The sequence below is a fragment of the Siphateles boraxobius genome, unplaced genomic scaffold (assembly GCF_051911475.1).
Source record: "Siphateles boraxobius isolate OS27281-9 unplaced genomic scaffold, OSU_SipBor_1 112, whole genome shotgun sequence".
In the NCBI taxonomy this organism is placed as follows: Eukaryota; Metazoa; Chordata; class Actinopteri; order Cypriniformes; family Leuciscidae; genus Siphateles; species Siphateles boraxobius.
Window position 1 is genome coordinate 365,001 of NW_027508714.1, and position 21,792 is coordinate 386,792.

The window sequence follows — 21,792 nt, forward strand, 5'->3', positions numbered from 1 at the left end:
GTGTGTGTGTGTGTGTTGATGATGTGGTTTCTCTGCTCAGGTGTGTGTGTGTGTGTGTGTGTTGATGATGTGGTTTCTCTGCTCAGGTGTGGTGAACACTGTGTCCAAACTGAGCAAGGCCTGTGTGTTGAGACTCACCTGTGATCACCTGTTCTTTGTGCTGTCGGGGAAAGTGGCTTCCGGAGGAGTCAGTATGTGGTGTGAGCTTGCACAGGTACTGACACACACACACACACACACACACACACACACACTCACAGGTACTGACACACACACACACACACACTCATTCACACACACGCACACTCTCACATAATCACTCACACACAAACACACACTCATTCACACGCACACCCACACACTCACACACACACACACTCACATAATCGCACACACTCACATAATCACACACACACACACACACACACACACACACACACACACACACACACACACACACACACACTAAAAGGTACTGACACACACACACACACACACACACACACTAAAAGGTACTGAACAACAGATACTCTGACCACCATGGTTCCATGTGTGTGTGTGTGTTCCAGGTGAACTTCTTCGATGAGTTCCAGCTGGAGGGAGTGTCGGCCGACGCGAACGAGATCTTCCTGGAACTGGCGCCGGAGAATCTGTCCAGGGCCTTAAAGACGGCTCAGAACGCCCGATCTGTGAAGATCAAACTGACCAAGAAGAACTGCCCGTGTCTCACGCTGGCAGCGGAGCTGGTGAGGAACACACACTCACACACTCACTCTCTCACACACACTCACACACTCACTCACACACTCACTCTCACACACACTCACTCACTCACACACTCACTCTCTCACACATACTCACACACTCACTCTCACACACACTCACATACTCACTCTCTCTCTCTCACACAAACACTCACTCTCTCACTCTCACACACACTCACTCTCTCACACACACTCACACACTCACTCTCTCACACACACTCACACACTCACTCTCTCACACACACTCACACACTCACTCTCACACACTCACTCTCACACACTCACTCTCACACACTCACTCTCACACACTCACTCTCACACACTCACTCTCTCACTCACTCTCTCACACACTCACTCTCTCACACACTCACTCTCTCACTCTCACACACACTCACTCACTCACTCTCACACACACTCACTCTCACACACACTCACACACTCACTCTCTCACACACACTCACACACTCACTCTCTCACACACACTCACTCACTCACACACTCACTCTCTCACACATACTCACACACTCACTCTCACACACACTCACATACTCACTCTCTCTCTCTCACACAAACACTCACTCTCTCTCTCTCACACACACTCACTCTCTCACTCTCACACACACTCACACACTCACTCTCTCACACACACTCACACACTCACTCTCACACACTCACTCTCACACACTCACTCTCTCACTCACTCTCTCACTCACTCACTCTCTCACACACTCACTCTCTCACTCTCACACACACTCACTCTCACACACACTCACTCTCACACACACTCACTCTCACACACACTCACTCTCACACACACTCACTCTCTCACACACACTCACACACTCACTCTCACACACACTCACTCTCACACACACTCACTCTCACACACACTCACTCTCTCACACACACTCACACACTCACTCTCACACACACTCACTCTCTCTCTCTCACACAAACACTCACTCTCTCTCTCACACACACTCACTCTCTCACTCTCACACACACTCACACACTCACTCTCTCACACACACTCACTCTCACACACTCACTCTCACACACTCACTCTCACACACTCACTCTCACACACTCACTCTCACACACTCACTCTCACACACTCACTCTCACACACTCACTCTCACACACTCACTCTCACACACTCACTCTCACACACTCACTCTCTCACACACTCACTCTCTCACACACTCACTCTCTCACACACTCACTCTCTCACACACTCACTCTCTCACACACTCACTCTCTCACACACACTCACACACTCACTCTCACACACTCACTCTCTCACACACTCACTCTCTCACTCACTCTCTCACACACTCACTCTCTCACACACACTCACACACTCACTCTCTCACTCACTCTCTCACACACTCACTCTCTCACACACTCACTCACTCTCACACACTCACACACTCACTCTCTCACACACACTCACACACTCACTCTCTCACACACACTCACACACTCACTCTCTCACACACACTCACTCACACACACTCAGGCCCCGTCCACACTACTGCGTTTTCGTTTAAAAACGGAGAATTAAAACGAAATCGATCTCCGTCCACACCAGCGTTTTAGCTGCGTATTAGAATTGATCTCCGTCCACATTAAAACGACTGAAAACTCGGATCACGTGACCATTCTCCAACACTGTGCATGCGCGTGCCGGTGTAAACAGGAAACGGATGGACTATTCCTCAGATTTGATGAGGAAGCAAGTAACGTTAGCTACCTCTGCAAAGATTAGAAAATGTCGAAGACCAGAGATTTCTTTTCATGGACCGCCGCTGCACACGGGAATTGTCATAGATCGCTCGAATAATAGTTTGCCTCCGGCGCATGTAGGCAGTTATAGCATTGTAAAATGCAGAATTTGCTTGCACAACAGCTGCTAACAAAGACATCAAAGTCAGTAACGCTTGTAATTCGTTATCCATGTTGCACTCACTAACATCAGCTACGTAGTCCAGGATGTTTTTGTTTGTTTTCTTCCGGTGACGGGACATGTGATGGGTGGCTGACGAATCAGGGAAGGATACGTCATGGGTGATGACACCCAATCATAGAGCCGAGCGTGACCTTCTACGTCATCGTTTCTAAACTCCTCCGTTTTGTCCCGTCTACACTAAAACGCCCTCCGGAGATTCAAAACGAAAAACGGAGCTGCAGCGTTTCTAAACTTATCCGTTTTGGGTCTTCGTTTTTCCCGTTTTAGTGTGGACGGGAGGTGCAAACGTAGCAAAAGGTCTCCGTTTTTAAACGAAAACGCAGTAGTGTGGATGGGGCCTTACTCTCACACACACTCACTCACACACTCACTCACTCACACACTCACTCACTCACACACTCACTCACACACTCACTCACACACTCACACACTCACTCACACACTCACTCACACACTCACTCACACACTCACTCACACACTCACTCACACACTCACTCACTCACACACTCACTCACACACTCACTCACACACTCACTCACACACTCACTCACACACTCACTCACACACTCACTCACACACTCACTCACACACTCACTCACACACTCACTCACACACACTCACTCTCTCACACTCACTCTCTCACACACACTCACTCTCTCACACACTCCCTCTCTCACACACTCCCTCTCTCACACACTCCCTCTCTCACACACTCCCTCTCTCACACACTCCCACTCACACACTCACTCACACACTCACTCACACACTCACTCACTCACACACTCACTCACACACTCACTCACTCACACACTCACTCACACACTCACTCACACACTCACTCACACACTCACACACTCACTCACACACTCACACACTCACTCACACACACATACTCTCACTCACACACATACTCTCACTCACACTCTCACACTCACTCACACACTCACTCACACACACACATACTCTCACTCACACACATACTCTCACTCACACACATACTCTCACTCACACTCTCACACTCACTCACTTACTCTCACACACTCACTCACTCTCTCTCACACACTCAGTCACTCACTCTCTCTCACACACTCAGTCACTCACTCTCTCTCACACACACTCACTCTCACACACACACACTCACTCTCTCACACACACACACACTCACACTCTCTCACTCACACACTCACTCTCTCTCTCTCACTCACACTCTCACTCACACACTCACTCACACACTCTCTCTCTCACACACTCACTCACACACGCACTCTCTCACGCACTCTCTCACACACTCTCACTCACTCACTCACACTCTCACTCACACACTCACTCACTCACACACTCACTCACTCACACACACACTCACTCACTCACTCACTCACACACTCACTCACACACACACTCACTCACACACACACTCACTCACACACTCACTCACACACTCACTCACACACACACTCACTCACACACTCACTCACATACTCACTCACATACTCACTCACACACTCACTCACTCACACACTCACTCACACACTCACTCACACACTCACTCACACACTCACTCACACACTCACTCACACACTCACTCACACACTCACTCACACACTCACTCACACACTCACTCACACACTCACTCACACACTCACTCACACACTCACTCACACACTCACTCACACACTCACTCACACACTCACTCACACACTCTCTCACACACTCACTCTCACACACTCACTCACACACTCACTCTCTCACACACTCCCTCTCTCTCACACACACACATTCACTCTCTCTCACACACACACATTCACTCTCTCTCACACACACACACACACACACACTCACTCTCTCTCACACACACACACTCACTCACTCTCTCACACACACACACTCACTCTCTCTCTCACACACACACACTCACTCTCTCTCACACACACACACACACTCACTCTCTCTCACACACACACACACTCACTCTCTCTCACACACACACACACACTCACTCTCTCTCACACACACACACTCACTCTCTCTCACACACACACACTCACTCTCTCTCACACACACACACTCACTCACTCACTCTCTCTCTCACGCACACACACTCTCTCTCTCACGCACACACACTCACTCTCTCACGCACTCTCTCACGCACTCACTCTATCACGCACTCTCTCACGCACTCTCTCACGCACTCTCTCACGCACTCTCTCACGCACTCTCTCACGCACTCTCTCACGCACTCTCTCACGCACTCTCTCACGCACTCTCTCACGCACTCTCTCACGCACTCTCTCACTCACTCACTCACTCACTCACTCACTCACTCACTCTCTCACGCACTCTCTCACACACTCACTCTCACTCACTCACTCTCACTCACTCACTCTCACTCACTCACTCTCACTCACTCTCACGCACTCTCTCACTCACTCACTCTCACTCACTCACTCTCACTCACTCACTCTCACTCACGCACTCTCTCACGCACTCTCTCACTCACTCTCTCACTCACTCACTCTCTCACGCACTCACTCTCACTCACTCACTCTCACTCACTCTCTCACTCACTCACTCTATCACGCACTCTCTCACGCACTCTCTCACGCACTCTCTCACGCACTCTCTCACGCACTCTCTCACGCACTCTCTCACGCACTCTCTCACGCACTCTCTCACGCACTCTCTCACGCACTCTCTCACGCACTCTCTCACGCACTCTCTCACGCACTCTCTCACGCACTCTCTCACGCACTCTCTCACGCACTCTCTCACGCACTCTCTCACGCACTCTCTCACGCACTCTCTCACGCACTCTCTCACGCACTCTCTCACGCACTCTCTCACGCACTCTCTCACGCACTCTCTCACGCACTCTCTCACGCACTCTCACGCACTCTCTCACGCACTCTCTCACGCACTCTCTCACGCACTCTCTCACGCACTCACTCTCACGCACTCTCTCACTCACTCTCTCACTCACTCTCTCACTCACGCACTCACTCTCACGCACTCACTCTCACGCACTCACTCTCACTCACTCACTCTCACTCACTCTCTCACGCACTCACTCTCACGCACTCTCTCACGCACTCACTCTCACGCACTCTCTCACGCACTCTCTCACGCACTCTCTCTCACGCACTCTCTCTCACGCACTCACTCTCACTCACTCACTCTCACTCACTCACTCTCACTCACTCACACTCACTCACTCTCACTCACTCTCACTCACTCACTCTCACGCACTCACTCTCACGCACTCTCTCACGCACTCTCTCACGCACTCACTCTCACTCACTCACTCTCACTCACTCTCACGCACTCACTCTCACGCACTCTCTCACGCACTCTCTCACGCACTCTCTCACGCACTCTCTCACGCACTCTCTCACGCACTCTCTCACGCACTCTCTCACGCACTCTCTCACGCACTCTCTCACGCACTCTCTCACGCACTCTCTCACGCACTCTCTCACGCACTCTCTCACGCACTCTCTCACGCACTCTCTCACGCACTCTCTCACGCACTCTCTCACGCACTCTCTCACGCACTCTCTCACGCACTCTCTCACGCACTCTCTCACGCACTCTCTCACGCACTCTCTCACGCACTCTCTCACGCACTCTCTCACGCACTCACTCTCACGCACTCTCTCACTCACTCTCTCACTCACTCTCTCACTCACGCACTCACTCACGCACTCACTCTCACGCACTCACTCTCACGCACTCACTCTCACTCACTCACTCTCACTCACTCTCTCACGCACTCACTCTCACGCACTCTCTCACGCACTCACTCTCACGCACTCTCTCACGCACTCTCTCACGCACTCTCTCACGCACTCTCTCTCACGCACTCTCTCTCACGCACTCACTCTCACTCACTCACTCTCACTCACTCACTCTCACTCACTCACACTCACTCACTCTCACTCACTCTCACTCACTCACTCTCACGCACTCACTCTCACGCACTCTCTCACGCACTCTCTCACGCACTCACTCTCACTCACTCACTCTCACTCACTCTCACGCACTCACTCTCACGCACTCACTCTCACGCACTCACTCTCACGCACTCACTCTCACGCACTCACTCTCACGCACTCACTCTCACGCACTCTCTCACGCACTCTCTCACGCACTCTCTCACGCACTCTCTCACGCACTCTCTCACGCACTCTCTCACGCACTCTCTCACGCACTCTCTCACGCACTCTCTCACGCACTCACTCTCACGCACTCACTCTCACGCACTCTCTCACGCACTCTCTCACGCACTCTCTCACGCACTCTCTCACGCACTCACTCTCACGCACTCACTCTCACGCACTCACTCTCACGCACTCACTCTCACGCACTCTCTCACGCACTCACTCTCACGCACTCACTCTCACGCACTCACTCTCACGCACTCACTCTCACGCACTCACTCTCACTCACTCACTCTCTCTCACACACTCTCACACACTCTCTCACACACTCTCTCACACACTCTCTCACACACTCTCTCACACACTCTCTCACACACTCTCTCACACACTCTCTCACACACTCTCTCACACACTCTCTCACACACTCTCTCACACACTCTCTCACACACTCTCTCACACACTCTCTCACGCTCTCACTCGCTCGCACAGACACACACTCACTCGCACAGACACACACACTCTCACGCACTTATATATAAATAACAAATTTTTCTTAAATATATACGTGCACGTGTGTGTTTTTACATATACATAACAATTCTACACACACATATATTATGTAAACACACAATTTTTATTTTGGATACGATTAATCATTGCCCAGCACTACCTGGAAGGCTCATAGTAATAACCACACAGTGTGTGTGTGTGTGTGTGTGTGTGTGTGTGTGTGTGTGTGTGTGTGTGTGCTCCAGCCCTCTCTCTCCGGGGTCAGTCGTGTGGTCACTCATGATATCCCAGTGGATGTGATTCCCAGGAGACTCTGGCATGACTTCAGGGAGCCGCAGATGCCAGACTATGATGTGAGTGTGTGTCCGATGTGATGATATGAAGGATCAGCATTAATGGTGATAATAACTCTGTGATGATGTGTTCAGGTCAGCATATTAATAACTCGGTGATGTGTTCAGGTCAGCATATATCTGCCGCCTCTGAAGACCATGAAGAGCGTCGTGGACCGCATGAAGAATCTCTCCAACTATCTGGTCAGTTACTGTGGAAGAGAGAAACTGAGATGCAGTGGTGGAATTAGCCCCGCCTTCTTATTAAAACAGCCAATCAGCAGTTCGTAAAGTGCCAACTGACAACCTTTGATTGGTCATGTGATGTGATCAGTGTTTGGTCATGTCATGTGATCAGTGTTTGGTCATGTGACCTGCGAACGGAAGTGAATCAATCAAAACTAACTTTAGCAGGAAAATAACTTTATTCTAGATCTGCTGTAAATCAATCAATCAACATTTATTTATACAGCCCTTTACAACACACAAGGTGAGCCTAATTGCCTTCCAGAACTAAGTGGGAAAAAAATATATATTTATATATAATGACAACAGTATAATGCAAAATATAATAGCATTTAAATACAAAATATATAATGCCTCAAAACAAACTATAACAACAAAATATATGTCACAAAGAAAACACAAAATGCCACAACAACTGCTGTGAATTAAACGCCAGTCTGAATAAATAAGTCCGAAGGCTAGCTTTAAAAAGGCCCAAGTCAGTGTTCCTCAGGCTCGGCCCAGCCACAGAAAAGGCCCGTCACCCCACAGTCTGAACCTTGACCTAGGGAATTCCAGTAAAATGTATTTGTTGATCTAAGAGCCCTGTTTGATTGACGCAAAGTTAACATCTCAGTTATGTACGGTGGTGCAAGGCCATTGAGAGCTTTAAATACAAGCAATAAAATCTTAAAATCAACTCTTAAAGAAACTGTAAGTCAGTGGAGCGAAGGGAGGATTGGAGTTATGCGCTCCCGTGTGTGTGTGTGTGTTAGAAGACGGGCTGAAGGCGCTCGTGTGAAGACTGTGAGACTCACACATGAAGCGCTTTACAATAATCTAGTCTAGAGCTAATAAAGGCATGAATAGCTTTCTCGAGATCCGAACGATTTAAAGGGACAATGTGTAGTTTTTTAGGTATTTTATTATCTAAAATCAATATTTTTATTCATAAATATTTCCGCAATGGTGTACAAATACCTCTGCCAATTATCCGACTTCTCCTCGTAAACAAAGAATTTATTATCTTTATATACATGTGACGGGTAGGTCCAAGGAGGCTTCCATGTCGTTCCGCCATCTTGAAAACCTATAATGGCAGAGAGGGTCAAAAAGTACGAGGCCAACGCGTTTCCACAGTGTGTTTTCGTTCAGAGCCAGCGTCACGTGACTGAACGCAGCACAACCGGAGGAGAGAGCAGTGAGAGGCGCTTCACGCCCCGGCGAGTTTAAAGGCTGCATTGCACTGTTATTATTCATACTGTAACATTCGTTAGTTCGTTGTGTCAAGTTGCAGTTTGTTTGAAATAACAAACCTGTTCACCCGAAGGAAAACTCGACAAAGTGCTGTTAGAAGACATCCTGTCATAGCTTTTTGCTACATAACAGCTACCGTAGATGCAACACGCATTTGAAAACCCGAGGCGCTGGAGAGCACAATTCGTTTGAATGCAAAATACAATTTCACCGCTAGATGGGAGAAATTCCTACACAATATCCCTTTAAAAATGGTTTAGCCTTGGCCAATAAACGAAGCTGAAATAAACTAGCTCTAACCACGCTGTCAGTTTGTTTATCAAATTTCATGCTGCTATCAGAAGTCACACCGAGATAGTCGGTCTCAGCTTCAAAATTTGCGTATAAGGGTCAGAAGTTGCAGACTCGCCAAATGAAATATATTCAGTCTTATCTTCATTCAAATTAAGGAAATTTTGCTTTAACCATAATTTTATGTCATCAATGCAATCAATTAGTGACCGCAATGCATCAGAATTTGTTGGGATTCATAGGCAAATAAATTTGCAAATCATCAGCATACAGTGATAAGCTATGCTATGCTTGGCTACGATGGACCCGAGTGGCAGCATATAGAGAAAATACACCCGGACCGAGAATAGAGCCTTGTGGCACTCCGCAAGAGAGAGACGTAGAGGACGACGAGTTCCCAATCACTACAGAAAAGGTTCTGTTGGTCAAATGAGAAAAAACACTGAAACGCAGAACCCTTGATGCCAACATAGTGATTAAGGCGAGACAGAAGGGTTGCGTGGTCCGCTGTATCAGAGGCCGGCGTGAGATCAAGGAGCACTAACATAACAATAACAGGGACCCGAGCGGCAGCAAACCGGGCAATATCGTTGTGCACCTTTAACAGAGCAGACTCAGTACTGTCGCCATCCAAATCCTGATTTAAACTTCTCAAACAGAGAGTTGTTTTCTGGAAAAGTGTGTAATTGTAAGAAAACAACTTTTTCTAACACTTTTGATAGAAAACGCAGTTTTGATATTGGTCTGAAATTAACTGAGGGATCCAAATTTGCTTTTTTGATTAAAAGCCCTAACTACTGCATGTTTAAACACTGCCGGGACAGTTCCTGAGGGAAGACATTTATTAATGAAAACCAACAGGAAAGGCCCAACTGGTTTCATTTGTTGCACTATTTCATTAAGTAATGATAGTGAGCAGGGCCTGAAGTTACATTTTTTGACCACCTGCCACGGGAACTTTTTACCAGCCAGTTTTTTTTTTCTCATAAAGGTGAAAAATAGAAATCACACAAACATTGTTCTTTAACTTGAAAGAATACACATTTAAGTGCTGTCAAGTTATTAACGAAATCATTATAAGTAATAATAACTCTTAAGGGGGTCGCACACCGGATGCGCAGCGCGACGCCCAGCAACGGCTCAGGACCTTGTTCAAAATCCTGCCGTGCCGCAGAGCGCCGTTTACATAGTTTTACATTAAATGTACATTTATTTGTCTCAAATCGTCGTTAATGTATATACTGACTTCACCCTGTGCTGAAATATGCATTTAGTTTTACATGCATTCACAGAAATCAGCTGCTTGAATGAAAATTGCTGATGTTATCTGACAGATGCAAAAAAAACAAAAACTAATGAATCACTCAATTCTCATTGGCTACCCGCCAATGTGGCAGGTAGATTGACAGTTTTACCCGCCAATTGCAAAATTCACCCGCATTTGGCGCGTGGTCAGGAGATAATTTCAGGCCCTAATAGTGAGACTGGTTCAAACGCAGCAGAATACACTGCAGTACAATCTGCTGTAAAGCCTAAACTATCTCTGTTACTGTAATCTCCTATTATCTCTGTAAAGCTGCTGTGAAACCGTCTGTGTTGTTAAAAGCGCTGTATAAATGAATCTGTATGTGAACGGAGACGTGACTGTGTTTCAGGTGATGGAGGCGAATCTGAACGGGGAAATGAATCTCAAGATTGAGACGGACCTGGTTTCTGTCACAACACACTTCAAAGAGCTGGGGAACCCACCCTGGGGTGAGACACACACACACACACACACACACACGCGCGCACGCACACACGCACGCACACGCACGCACACAACATGCACTCACACACACACACACAGAACATGCACTCACTCACACACACACACACAACATGCACTCACACACACACGCACTCACTCACACACACAACATGCACTCACTCACACACACAACATGCACTCACACACACACACAACATGCACTCACACACACACACAACATGCACTCACACACACACACACAACATGCACTCACACACACACACACACACACACAACATGCACTCACACACACACACACACAACATGCACACACACACAACATGCACTCACTCACACACACACAACATGCACACACACACACACACACACACACACACAACATGCACTCACTCACACACACACACAACATGCACTCACTCACACTCACACACACACACACACAACATGCACTCACGCACACACACAACATGCACACACACACACACACACAACATGCACGCACTCACACACACACACACACACACACAACATGCACGCACTCACACACACACAACATGCACTCACGCACACACACAACATGCACTCACGCACACACACAACATGCACACACACACACACACAACATTCACACACACACACACACACACACACAAACACAACATGCACACACACACACACACACACACACACAACATTCACTCACACACACACACACACACAACATGCACTCACTCACACACACACACAACATGCACTCACACACACACACACACACAACATGCACTCACGCACACACACAACATGCACACACACACACACACACACACAACATGCACTCACGCACACACACAACATGCACACACTCACACACACACACACACACACACACAACATGCACACACACACACACACACACACAACATGCACTCACTCACACACACACACACACACAACATGCACTCACGCACACACACAACATGCAAACACACACACACACACACACACACACACACACACACACACACACACACACACACACACACAACATTCACTCACACACAAAAATATAGCAAAAATAAAGAAATGCCATAGAAATTTCCTATTTATTGAAAGAAAAATTATTTTTAAATAAGTGTGAGTTTTCCTACATCTTGAAACTTTTAGTTTTATAAATGGGGGTAATCTTTGAAGGTCATCACAGTAAAAATAACATTTAAATAACATTTGAGTTTTGAAGTGCTGGAAAAAGATGTGTGACGTACTTGAAAGCATATAATATTTCTGCCAAACATGGTTACAAGTTAGTGTTACTACCATAGACTGTAAAAAAATATTACATCCATGGTGAATGATCACATATCTAACCCTAACCCTAACCATGGTGGACTTAAAACCATAGCTTAAAACCTATAACTAGTTCATTCATGGAACAATGTTTCTCCTGGTTTCCACATCAGCGCTGTTTGATCAGTTAATAATGGAGAAATTGTAATGCTTCTCACTAGATCTCGTAGCGATGTTATTACTTAAGTGGCGAATTCAAATGCTTTGTTTACTGGATTTCTTATGTAGTAACGGTGTCGCTTAATCAAGATCGGCTCGCGCTGCACTGACATTCGTCCGAACTGATAAATGGTTCGTGAAGCACAAAACAATGAGTTTCGTTCCGCTTTCATTACATTTGCCATTTGATGTTGCGCAACGTTGTGCTGTTCGCTCCAGCGCGGATTTTGGTCGGCAGGGAAAATTATCCGACCACCGGAATGGTTCGGTTTTTATACAACGCAATTTTCTAATGATGCAATCGCGAAGCTCGCCACTTGAGGACGCCACAGACCTTTAAGAAAAACGTTTTAACTTCAGACTTCATTTTTCCGCAAACAACGCATATTTTGCATTTTCTAGCAGCTATTTTATTAATCGTACATCGGCTTTACTCATTACGATTTTGGATTGTTGCTTCAACCTAAGAAACGTCATAACACACAGGTAAGAACTTCGTTGTTGTAAATTGCATATTAGTAACTTTAGCAGCTTACTCTCGTGCAATTGAGGAATGATCGTGATTTTGTACAAAAAATAAAATGCAGTCAAACCAACCCCTACAGTATTAAAATCGATACATATAATTGTTTAGAAGGTTATAGTGTGCGTTATTTGTTTTCTCTTTAACTTCCTTCAGCTCTTTTCATGTTTGGGGAGTCGGATTGTAGCCTACAAATTATGAAATATTCGATATCCCAATTTTGCATATCGTCCAGACAACAATTTGGATATTATAGTCTAAACGATATATCGCTCACCTCTAGTTGTGTGTAGTCCTGATAGTGTTGTGTGTAGTCCTGATAGTGTTGTGTGTAGTACTGATAGTGCTGTGCTGATAGTGTTGTGTGTAGTGCTGATAGTGCTGTGCTGATAGTGTTGTGCTGATAGTGTTGTGTGTAGTGCTGATAGTGTTGTGTGTGTGTAGTGCTGATAGTGCTGTGCTGATAGTGTTGTGCTGATAGTGTTGTGTGTAGTGCTGATAGTGTTGAGTGTGTGTGTGTGTGTGTGTGTGTGTGTGTAGTGCTGATAGTGTGTGTGTGTGTGTGTAGTGCTGATAGTGTGTGTGTGTGTAGTGCTGATAGTGTTGTGTGTGTAGTGCTGATAGTGTTGTGTGTGTAGTGCTGATAGTGTTGTGTGTGTAGTGCTGATAGTGTTGTGTGTGTGTGTGTGTAGTGCTGATAGTGTTGTGTGTGTGTAGTGCTGATAGTGTTGTGCTGATAGTGTTGTGCTGATAGTGTTGTGTGTGTAGTGCTGATAGTGTTGTGTTGATAGTGTTGTGTGTGTAGTGCTGATAGTGTTGTGTTGATAGTGTTGTGTGTGTAGTGCTGATAGTGTTGTGTGTAGTGCTGATAGTGTTGTGTGTGTAGTGCTGATAGTGTTGTGTGTGTAGTGCTGATAGTGTTGTGTGTGTAGTGCTGATAGTGTTGTGTGTGTAGTGCTGATAGTGTTGTGTGTGTAGTGCTGATAGTGTTGTGTGTGTAGTGCTGATAGTGTTGTGTGTGTAGTGCTGATAGTGTTGTGTGTGTAGTGCTGATAGTGTTGTGTGTGTAGTGCTGATAGTGTTGTGTGTAGTGCTGATAGTGTTGTGTGTGTAGTGCTGATAGTGTTGTGTGTGTAGTGCTGATAGTGTTGTGTGTGTAGTGCTGATAGTGTTGTGTGTGTAGTGCTGATAGTGTTGTGTGTGTAGTGCTGATAGTGTTGAGTGTGTGTAGTGCTGATAGTGTTGAGTGTGTAGTTCTGATAGTGTTGTGTGTGTAGTTCTGATAGTGTTGTGTGTGTAGTGCTGATAGTGTTGAGTGTGTGTAGTGCTGATAGTGTTGTGTGTGTGTGTGTGTGTGTGTAGTGCTGATAGTGTTGTGTGTGTAGTGCTGATAGTGTTGTGTGTGTAGTGCTGATAGTGTTGTGTGTGTAGTGCTGATAGTGTTGTGTGTGTAGTGCTGATAGTGTTGTGTGTGTAGTGCTGATAGTGTTGTGTGTGTAGTGCTGATAGTGTTGTGTGTGTAGTGCTGATAGTGTTGTTTGTGTAGTGCTGATAGTGTTGTGTGTGTAGTGCTGATAGTGTTGTGTGTGTAGTGCTGATAGTGTTGTGTGTGTAGTGCTGATAGTGTTGTGTGTGTAGTGCTGATAGTGTTGTGTGTGTAGAGCTGATAGTGTTGTGTGTGTAGTGCTGATAGTGTTGTGTGTGTGTGTAGTGCTGATAGTGTTGTGTGTGTGTAGTGCTGATAGTGTTGTGTGTGTGTTGTGTGTGTAGTGCTGATAGTGTTGTGTGTGTGTGTGTAGTGCTAATAGTGTTGTGTGTGTGTGTAGTGCTGGTAGTGTTGTGTGTGTGTAGTGCAGGTAGTGTTGTGTGTGTGTGTGTGTGTGTAGTGCTGATGGTGTTGTGTGTGTGTGTAGTGCTGATAGTGTTGTCTGTGTGTGTGTGTGTGTGTGTGTGTGTAGTGCGGATAGTGTTGTATGTGTGTGTGTAGTGCTGATAGTGTTGTGTGTGTGTGTGTGTAGTGCTGATAGTGTTGTGTGTGTGTGTGTGTGTGTGTAGTGCTGATAGTGTTGTGTGTGTGTGTGTGTGTGTGTGTGTAGTGCTGATAGTGTTGTGTGTGTGTGTGTGTGTGTAGTGCAGGTAGTGTTGTGTGTGTGTGTAGTGCTGATAGTGTTGTGTGTGTGTGTAGTGCAGGTAGTGTTGTGTGTGTGTAGTGCTGATAGTGTTGTGTGTGTGTGTGTAGTGCTGATAGTGTTGTGTGTGTGTGTGTGTGTGTGTGTAGTGCTGGTAGTGTTGTGTGTGTGTAGTGCAGGTAGTGTTGTGTGTGTGTAGTGCTGATAGTGTTGTGTGTGTGTGTAGTGCTGATAGTGTTGTGTGTGTGTGTAGTGCTGATAGTGTTGTGTGTGTGTAGTGCTGGTAGTGTTGTGTGTGTGTGTAGTGCAGGTAGTGTTGTGTGTGTGTGTAGTGCTGATAGTGTTGTGTGTGTGTGTGTGTGTGTAGTGCTGATAGTGTTGTGTGTGTAGTGCTGATAGTGTTGTGTGTGTAGTGCTGATAGTGTTGTGTGTGTAGTGCTGATAGTGTTGTGTGTGTAGTGCTGATAGTGTTGTGTGTGTAGTGCTGATAGTGTTGTTTGTGTAGTGCTGATAGTGTTGTGTGTGTAGTGCTGATAGTGTTGTGTGTGTAGTGCTGATAGTGTTGTGTGTGTAGTGCTGATAGTGTTGTGTGTGTAGTGCTGATAGTGTTGTGTGTGTAGAGCTGATAGTGTTGTGTGTGTAGTGCTGATAGTGTTGTGTGTGTGTGTAGTGCTGATAGTGTTGTGTGTGTGTAGTGCTGATAGTGTTGTGTGTGTGTTGTGTGTGTAGTGCTGATAGTGTTGTGTGTGTGTGTGTAGTGCTAATAGTGTTGTGTGTGTGTGTAGTGCTGGTAGTGTTGTGTGTGTGTAGTGCAGGTAGTGTTGTGTGTGTGTGTGTGTGTAGTGCTGATGGTGTTGTGTGTGTGTGTAGTGCTGATAGTGTTGTCTGTGTGTGTGTGTGTGTGTGTAGTGCGGATAGTGTTGTATGTGTGTGTGTAGTGCTGATAGTGTTGTGTGTGTGTGTGTGTAGTGCTGATAGTGTTGTGTGTGTGTGTGTGTGTGTGTGTGTAGTGCTGATAGTGTTGTGTGTGTGTGTGTGTGTGTGTGTGTAGTGCTGATAGTGTTGTGTGTGTGTGTGTGTGTGTAGTGCAGGTAGTGTTGTGTGTGTGTGTAGTGCTGATAGTGTTGTGTGTGTGTGTAGTGCAGGTAGTGTTGTGTGTGTGTAGTGCTGATAGTGTTGTGTGTGTGTGTGTAGTGCTGATAGTGTTGTGTGTGTGTGTGTGTGTGTGTGTGTGTGTGTAGTGCTGGTAGTGTTGTGTGTGTGTAGTGCAGGTAGTGTTGTGTGTGTGTAGTGCTGATAGTGTTGTGTGTGTGTGTAGTGCTGATAGTGTTGTGTGTGTGTGTAGTGCAGGTAGTGTTGTGTGTGTGTAGTGCTGATAGTGTTGTGTGTGTGTGTGTGTAGTGCTGATAGTGTTGTGTGTAGTGCTGATAGTGTTGTGTGTGTGTGTGTGTGTGTGTAGTGCTGATAGTGTTGTGTGTGTGTGTGTGTGTAGTGCTGATAGTGTTGTGTGTGTGTGTGTAGTGCTGATAGTGTTGTGTGTGTGTGTGTGTGTGTGTGTGTGTGTAGTGCTGGTAGTGTTGTGTGTGTGTAGTGCAGGTAGTGTTGTGTGTGTGTAGTGCTGATAGTGTTGTGTGTGTGTGTAGTGCTGATAGTGTTGTGTGTGTGTGTAGTGCAGGTAGTGTTGTGTGTGTGTAGTGCTGATAGTGTTGTGTGTGTGTGTGTGTAGTGCTGATAGTGTTGTGTGTAGTGCTGATAGTGTTGTGTGTGTGTGTGTGTGTGTGTAGTGCTGATAGTGTTGTGTGTGTGTGTGTGTGTAGTGCTGATAGTGTTGTGTGTGTGTGTGTGTGTAGTGCTGATAGTGTTGTGTGTGTGTGTGTGTGTGTGTAGTGCTGATAGTGTTGTGTGTGTGTAGTGCTGATAGTGTTGTGTGTGTGTGTAGTGCTGATAGTGTTGTGTGTGTGTAGTGCTGATAGTGTTGTGTGTGTGTAGTGCTGATAGTGTTGTGTGTGTGTGTTGTGTGTGTGTGTAGTGCTGATAGTGTGTGTGTGTGTAGTGCTGATAGTGTGTGTGTGTGTAGTGCTGATAGTGTGTGTGTGTGTAGTGCTGATAGTGTTGTGTGTGTGTGTAGTGCTGGTAGTGTTGTGTGTGTGTGTGTGTGTAGTGCTGATAGTGTTGTGTGTGTGTGTAGTGCTGATAGTGTTGTCTGTGTGTGTGTGTGTGTAGTGCTGATAGTGTTGTGTGTGTGTGTGTGTGTGTGTGTAGTGCTGATAGTGTTGTGTGTGTGTGTGTGTGTAGTGCTGATAGTGTTGTGTGTGTGTGTGTGTAGTGCAGGTAGTGTTGTGTGTGTGTGTAGTGCTGATAGTGTTGTGTGTGTGTGTGTGTAGTGCAGGTAGTGTTGTGTGTGTGTAGTGCTGATAGTGTTGTGTGTGTGTGTGTGTGTGTAGTGCTGATAGTGTTGTGTGTGTGTGTGTGTGTGTGTGTGTAGTGCTGGTAGTGTTGTGTGTGTGTAGTGCAGGTAGTGTTGTGTGTGTGTAGTGCTGATAGTGTTGTGTGTGTGTGTAGTGCTGATAGTGTTGTGTGTGTGTGTAGTGCTGATAGTGTTGTGTGTGTGTGTGTGTAGTGCTGGTAGTGTTGTGTGTGTGTAGTGCAGGTAGTGTTGTGTGTGTGTAGTGCTGATAGTGTTGTGTGTGTGTGTGTGTGTGTGTCTCAGGTGAGGACGGGTCTCAGAGCACCAGTGCGAGTCACAGAGACTCAGAGTTCATGGCTCAGACACGCCTGGACATCCGGAAACTGCAGCAGTTCCTGACGGGACAACAGGTCAATCCCAGCAGAGCCATGTGCAGTAAGATCATCACCACACACACCTGCGCACACAACTGCGCATACACCTGATCGTACACCTGCGCATACACCTGCACACACACCTGCGTACACACCTGCGCATACACCTGCGCACACACCTGATCCATACACCTGCGCACACACCTGATCCATACACCTGCGCACACACCTGATCCATACACCTGCGCACACACCTGATCATACACCTGCGCACACACCTGATCCATACACCTGCGCACACACCTGATCATACACCTGCGCACACACCTGATCCATACACCTGCGCACACACCTGATCCATACACCTGCGCACACACCTGATCATACACCTGCACACACACCTGATCATACACCTGCGCACACACCTGATCCATACACCTGCGCACACACCTGATCATACACCTGCGCACACACCTGATCATACACCTGCGCACACACCTGATCCATACACCTGCGCACACACCTGATCATACACCTGCGCACACACCTGATCATACACCTGCGCACACACCTGATCCATACACCTGCGCACACACCTGATCCATACACCTGCGCACACACCTGATCCATACACCTGCGCACACACCTGATCATACACCTGCGCACACACCTGATCCATACACCTGCGCACACACCTGATCCATACACCTGCGCACACACCTGATCATACACCTGCACACACACCTGATCCATACACCTGCGCACACACCTGATCCATACACCTGCGCACACACCTGATCATACACCTGCGCACACACCTGATCCATACACCTGCGCACACACCTGATCATACACCTGCGCACACACCTGCGCACACACCTGATCATACACCTGCACACTCACCTGCGCACACACCTGCGCACACACCTGCGCATACACCTGCGCACACACCTGATCATACACCTGCACATACACCTGCGCACACGCCTGATCATACACCTGCACACACGCCTGTGCATACACCTGCACACACACCTGCGCACACACCTGATCATACACCTGCACACACACCTGCGCACACACCTGATCATACACCTGCACACACACCTGCACACACACCTGCGCATACAACTGCGCATACACCTGCGCACACACCTGCACATACACCTGCGCACACACCTGATCATACACCTGCGCATACACCTGCGCACACACCTGATCATACACCTGCACACACACCTGATCATACACCTGCGCACACACCTGATCCATACACCTGCGCACACACCTGATCCATACACCTGCGCACACACCTGATCCATACACCTGCGCACACACCTGATCATACACCTGCGCACACACCTGATCCATACACCTGCGCACACACCTGATCATACACCTGCACACACACCTGATCCATACACCTGCGCACACACCTGATCCATACACCTGCGCACACACCTGATCATACACCTGCGCACACACCTGATCCATACACCTGCGCACACACCTGATCATACACCTGCGCACACACCTGCGCACACACCTGATCATACACCTGCACACTCACCTGCGCACACACCTGATCATACACCTGCACACACACCTGCGCACACACCTGCGCATACACCTGCGCACACACCTGATCATACACCTGCACATACACCTGCGCACACGCCTGATCATACACCTGCACACACGCCTGTGCATACACCTGCACACACACCTGCGCACACACCTGATCATACACCTGCACACACACCTGCACACACACCTGCGCATACAACTGCGCATACAACTGCGCATACACCTGCACACACACCTGCACATACACCTGCGCACACACCTGATCATACACCTGCGCATACACCTGCGCACACACCTGATCATACACCTGCGCACACGCCTGATCATACACCTGCACACACGCCTGTGCATACACCTGCACACACACCTGCGCACACACCTGATCATACACCTGCACACACACCTGCGCATACAACTGCGCATACAACTGCGCATACACCTGCACACACACCTGCGCATACACCTGCGCATACACCTGCGCACACACCTGCACACACACCTGCGCATACACCTGCGCACACACCTGATCATACACCTGCGCACACACCTGCACACACACCTGCGTATACACCTGATCATACACCTGTGCATACATCTGCGCACACACCTGATCATACACCTGCACACACACCTGCGCACACACCTGCGCACACACCTGATCATACACCTGCGCACACACCTGCACACACCTGCGCACACACCTGATCATACACCTGCGCACACACCTGATCATACACCTGCGCACACACCTGATCATACACCTGCACACACACCTTCGTACACACCTGATCATACACCTGCGCACACACCTGCGTATACACCTGATCATACACCTGTGCATACACCTGCACACACACCTGCGCATACACCTGCGCACAAACCTGATCATACACCTGCGCACACACCTGATCATACACCTGCGCACACACCTTCGCACACACCTGCGTATACACCTGATCATACACCTGTGCATACATCTGCGCAGACACCTGATCATACACCTGCGCACACACCTGCGTATACACCTGATCATACACTTGTGCACACACCTGATCATACACCTGCGCACACACCTGCGTATACACCTGATCATACACCTGTGCATACATCTGCGCACACACCTGATCATACACCTGCGCACACACCTGATCATACACCTGCGCACACACCTGCGTATACACCTGATCATACACCTGTGCATACATCTGCGCACACACCTGATCATACACCTGCGCACACACCTGATCATACACCTGCGCACACACCTGCGTATACACCTGATCATACACCTGTGCATACATCTGCGTATACACCTGATCATACACCTGTGCATACATCTGCGCACACACCTGATCATACACCTGCGCACACACCTGATCATACACCTGCGCACACACACACCTGGGCATACACCTGCACACACACCGGTATTGCATATACACCTGTCCTGGATATACACTCAACTCTCAGCATTTCACTTAAAAATCCTGTTTTTTTTTACCTAGATATTGTTCACAATAGGATTCTTCACCTGATTTTCCTGCATGAGGATGTTTCTCTTCAGTACTTCATTCCAGCTGTGATGTGAGATCTTACAAACCGCAACGATGAGGCATTCAGTTTATATGCAGAGTATCTAAACAAACCTATTCATCTGTTCAGAAGTGTTTCAAAGGGTCAGTTGTTGGGCTCTTTTTATTAAAAATAACTCTCTGGTTTTGGAGTTTCCTTTGTAAATGTGTGTATATATATGAATAAAATTGTTTTATAATAGTATTTTTATTTAGAGCATTTATTTTGTACACCATAAACATTCCAAAGTTATGAATATGGTGCTTTTCACAAGAGATTGTTCCAAAGCATCTTTTTGGAAGATTTTGCTGTAAAAGCCGACATTAAGCGAGTAATTGTTTGAGAGTTTGGAGGAGATTAAATGAAATCTACTTTATTGTCCCTTATAGGGACATTTGTAATGGACTCCATAGCCAGCATTTCG

General features: G+C 47.3%; 1 protein-coding gene across 2 annotated transcripts in view; it reads left to right on the forward strand.

The window, feature by feature from the left end:
- The window catches only part of hus1 (HUS1 checkpoint clamp component), a 24,262-nt gene extending 2,690 nt beyond the window's left edge, over positions 1-21,572 (forward strand). The window contains exons 2-8 of one of the 2 annotated variants that reach the window (XM_077199285.1): positions 87-214; positions 570-746; positions 7,643-7,750; positions 7,859-7,933; positions 11,158-11,257; positions 18,139-18,245; positions 21,302-21,572. In XM_077199285.1, the coding sequence (XP_077055400.1) occupies positions 87-214; positions 570-746; positions 7,643-7,750; positions 7,859-7,933; positions 11,158-11,257; positions 18,139-18,245; positions 21,302-21,331 (725 nt within the window). In that variant the 3' untranslated portion in view covers positions 21,332-21,572. Of the gene's footprint in view, positions 1-86; positions 215-569; positions 747-7,642; positions 7,751-7,858; positions 7,934-11,157; positions 11,258-18,138; positions 18,271-21,301 lie in introns of both variants that reach the window. The other variant, XM_077199277.1, reaches the window with a different exon arrangement.
- The last annotated feature ends 220 nt before the right edge of the window (positions 21,573-21,792 follow it).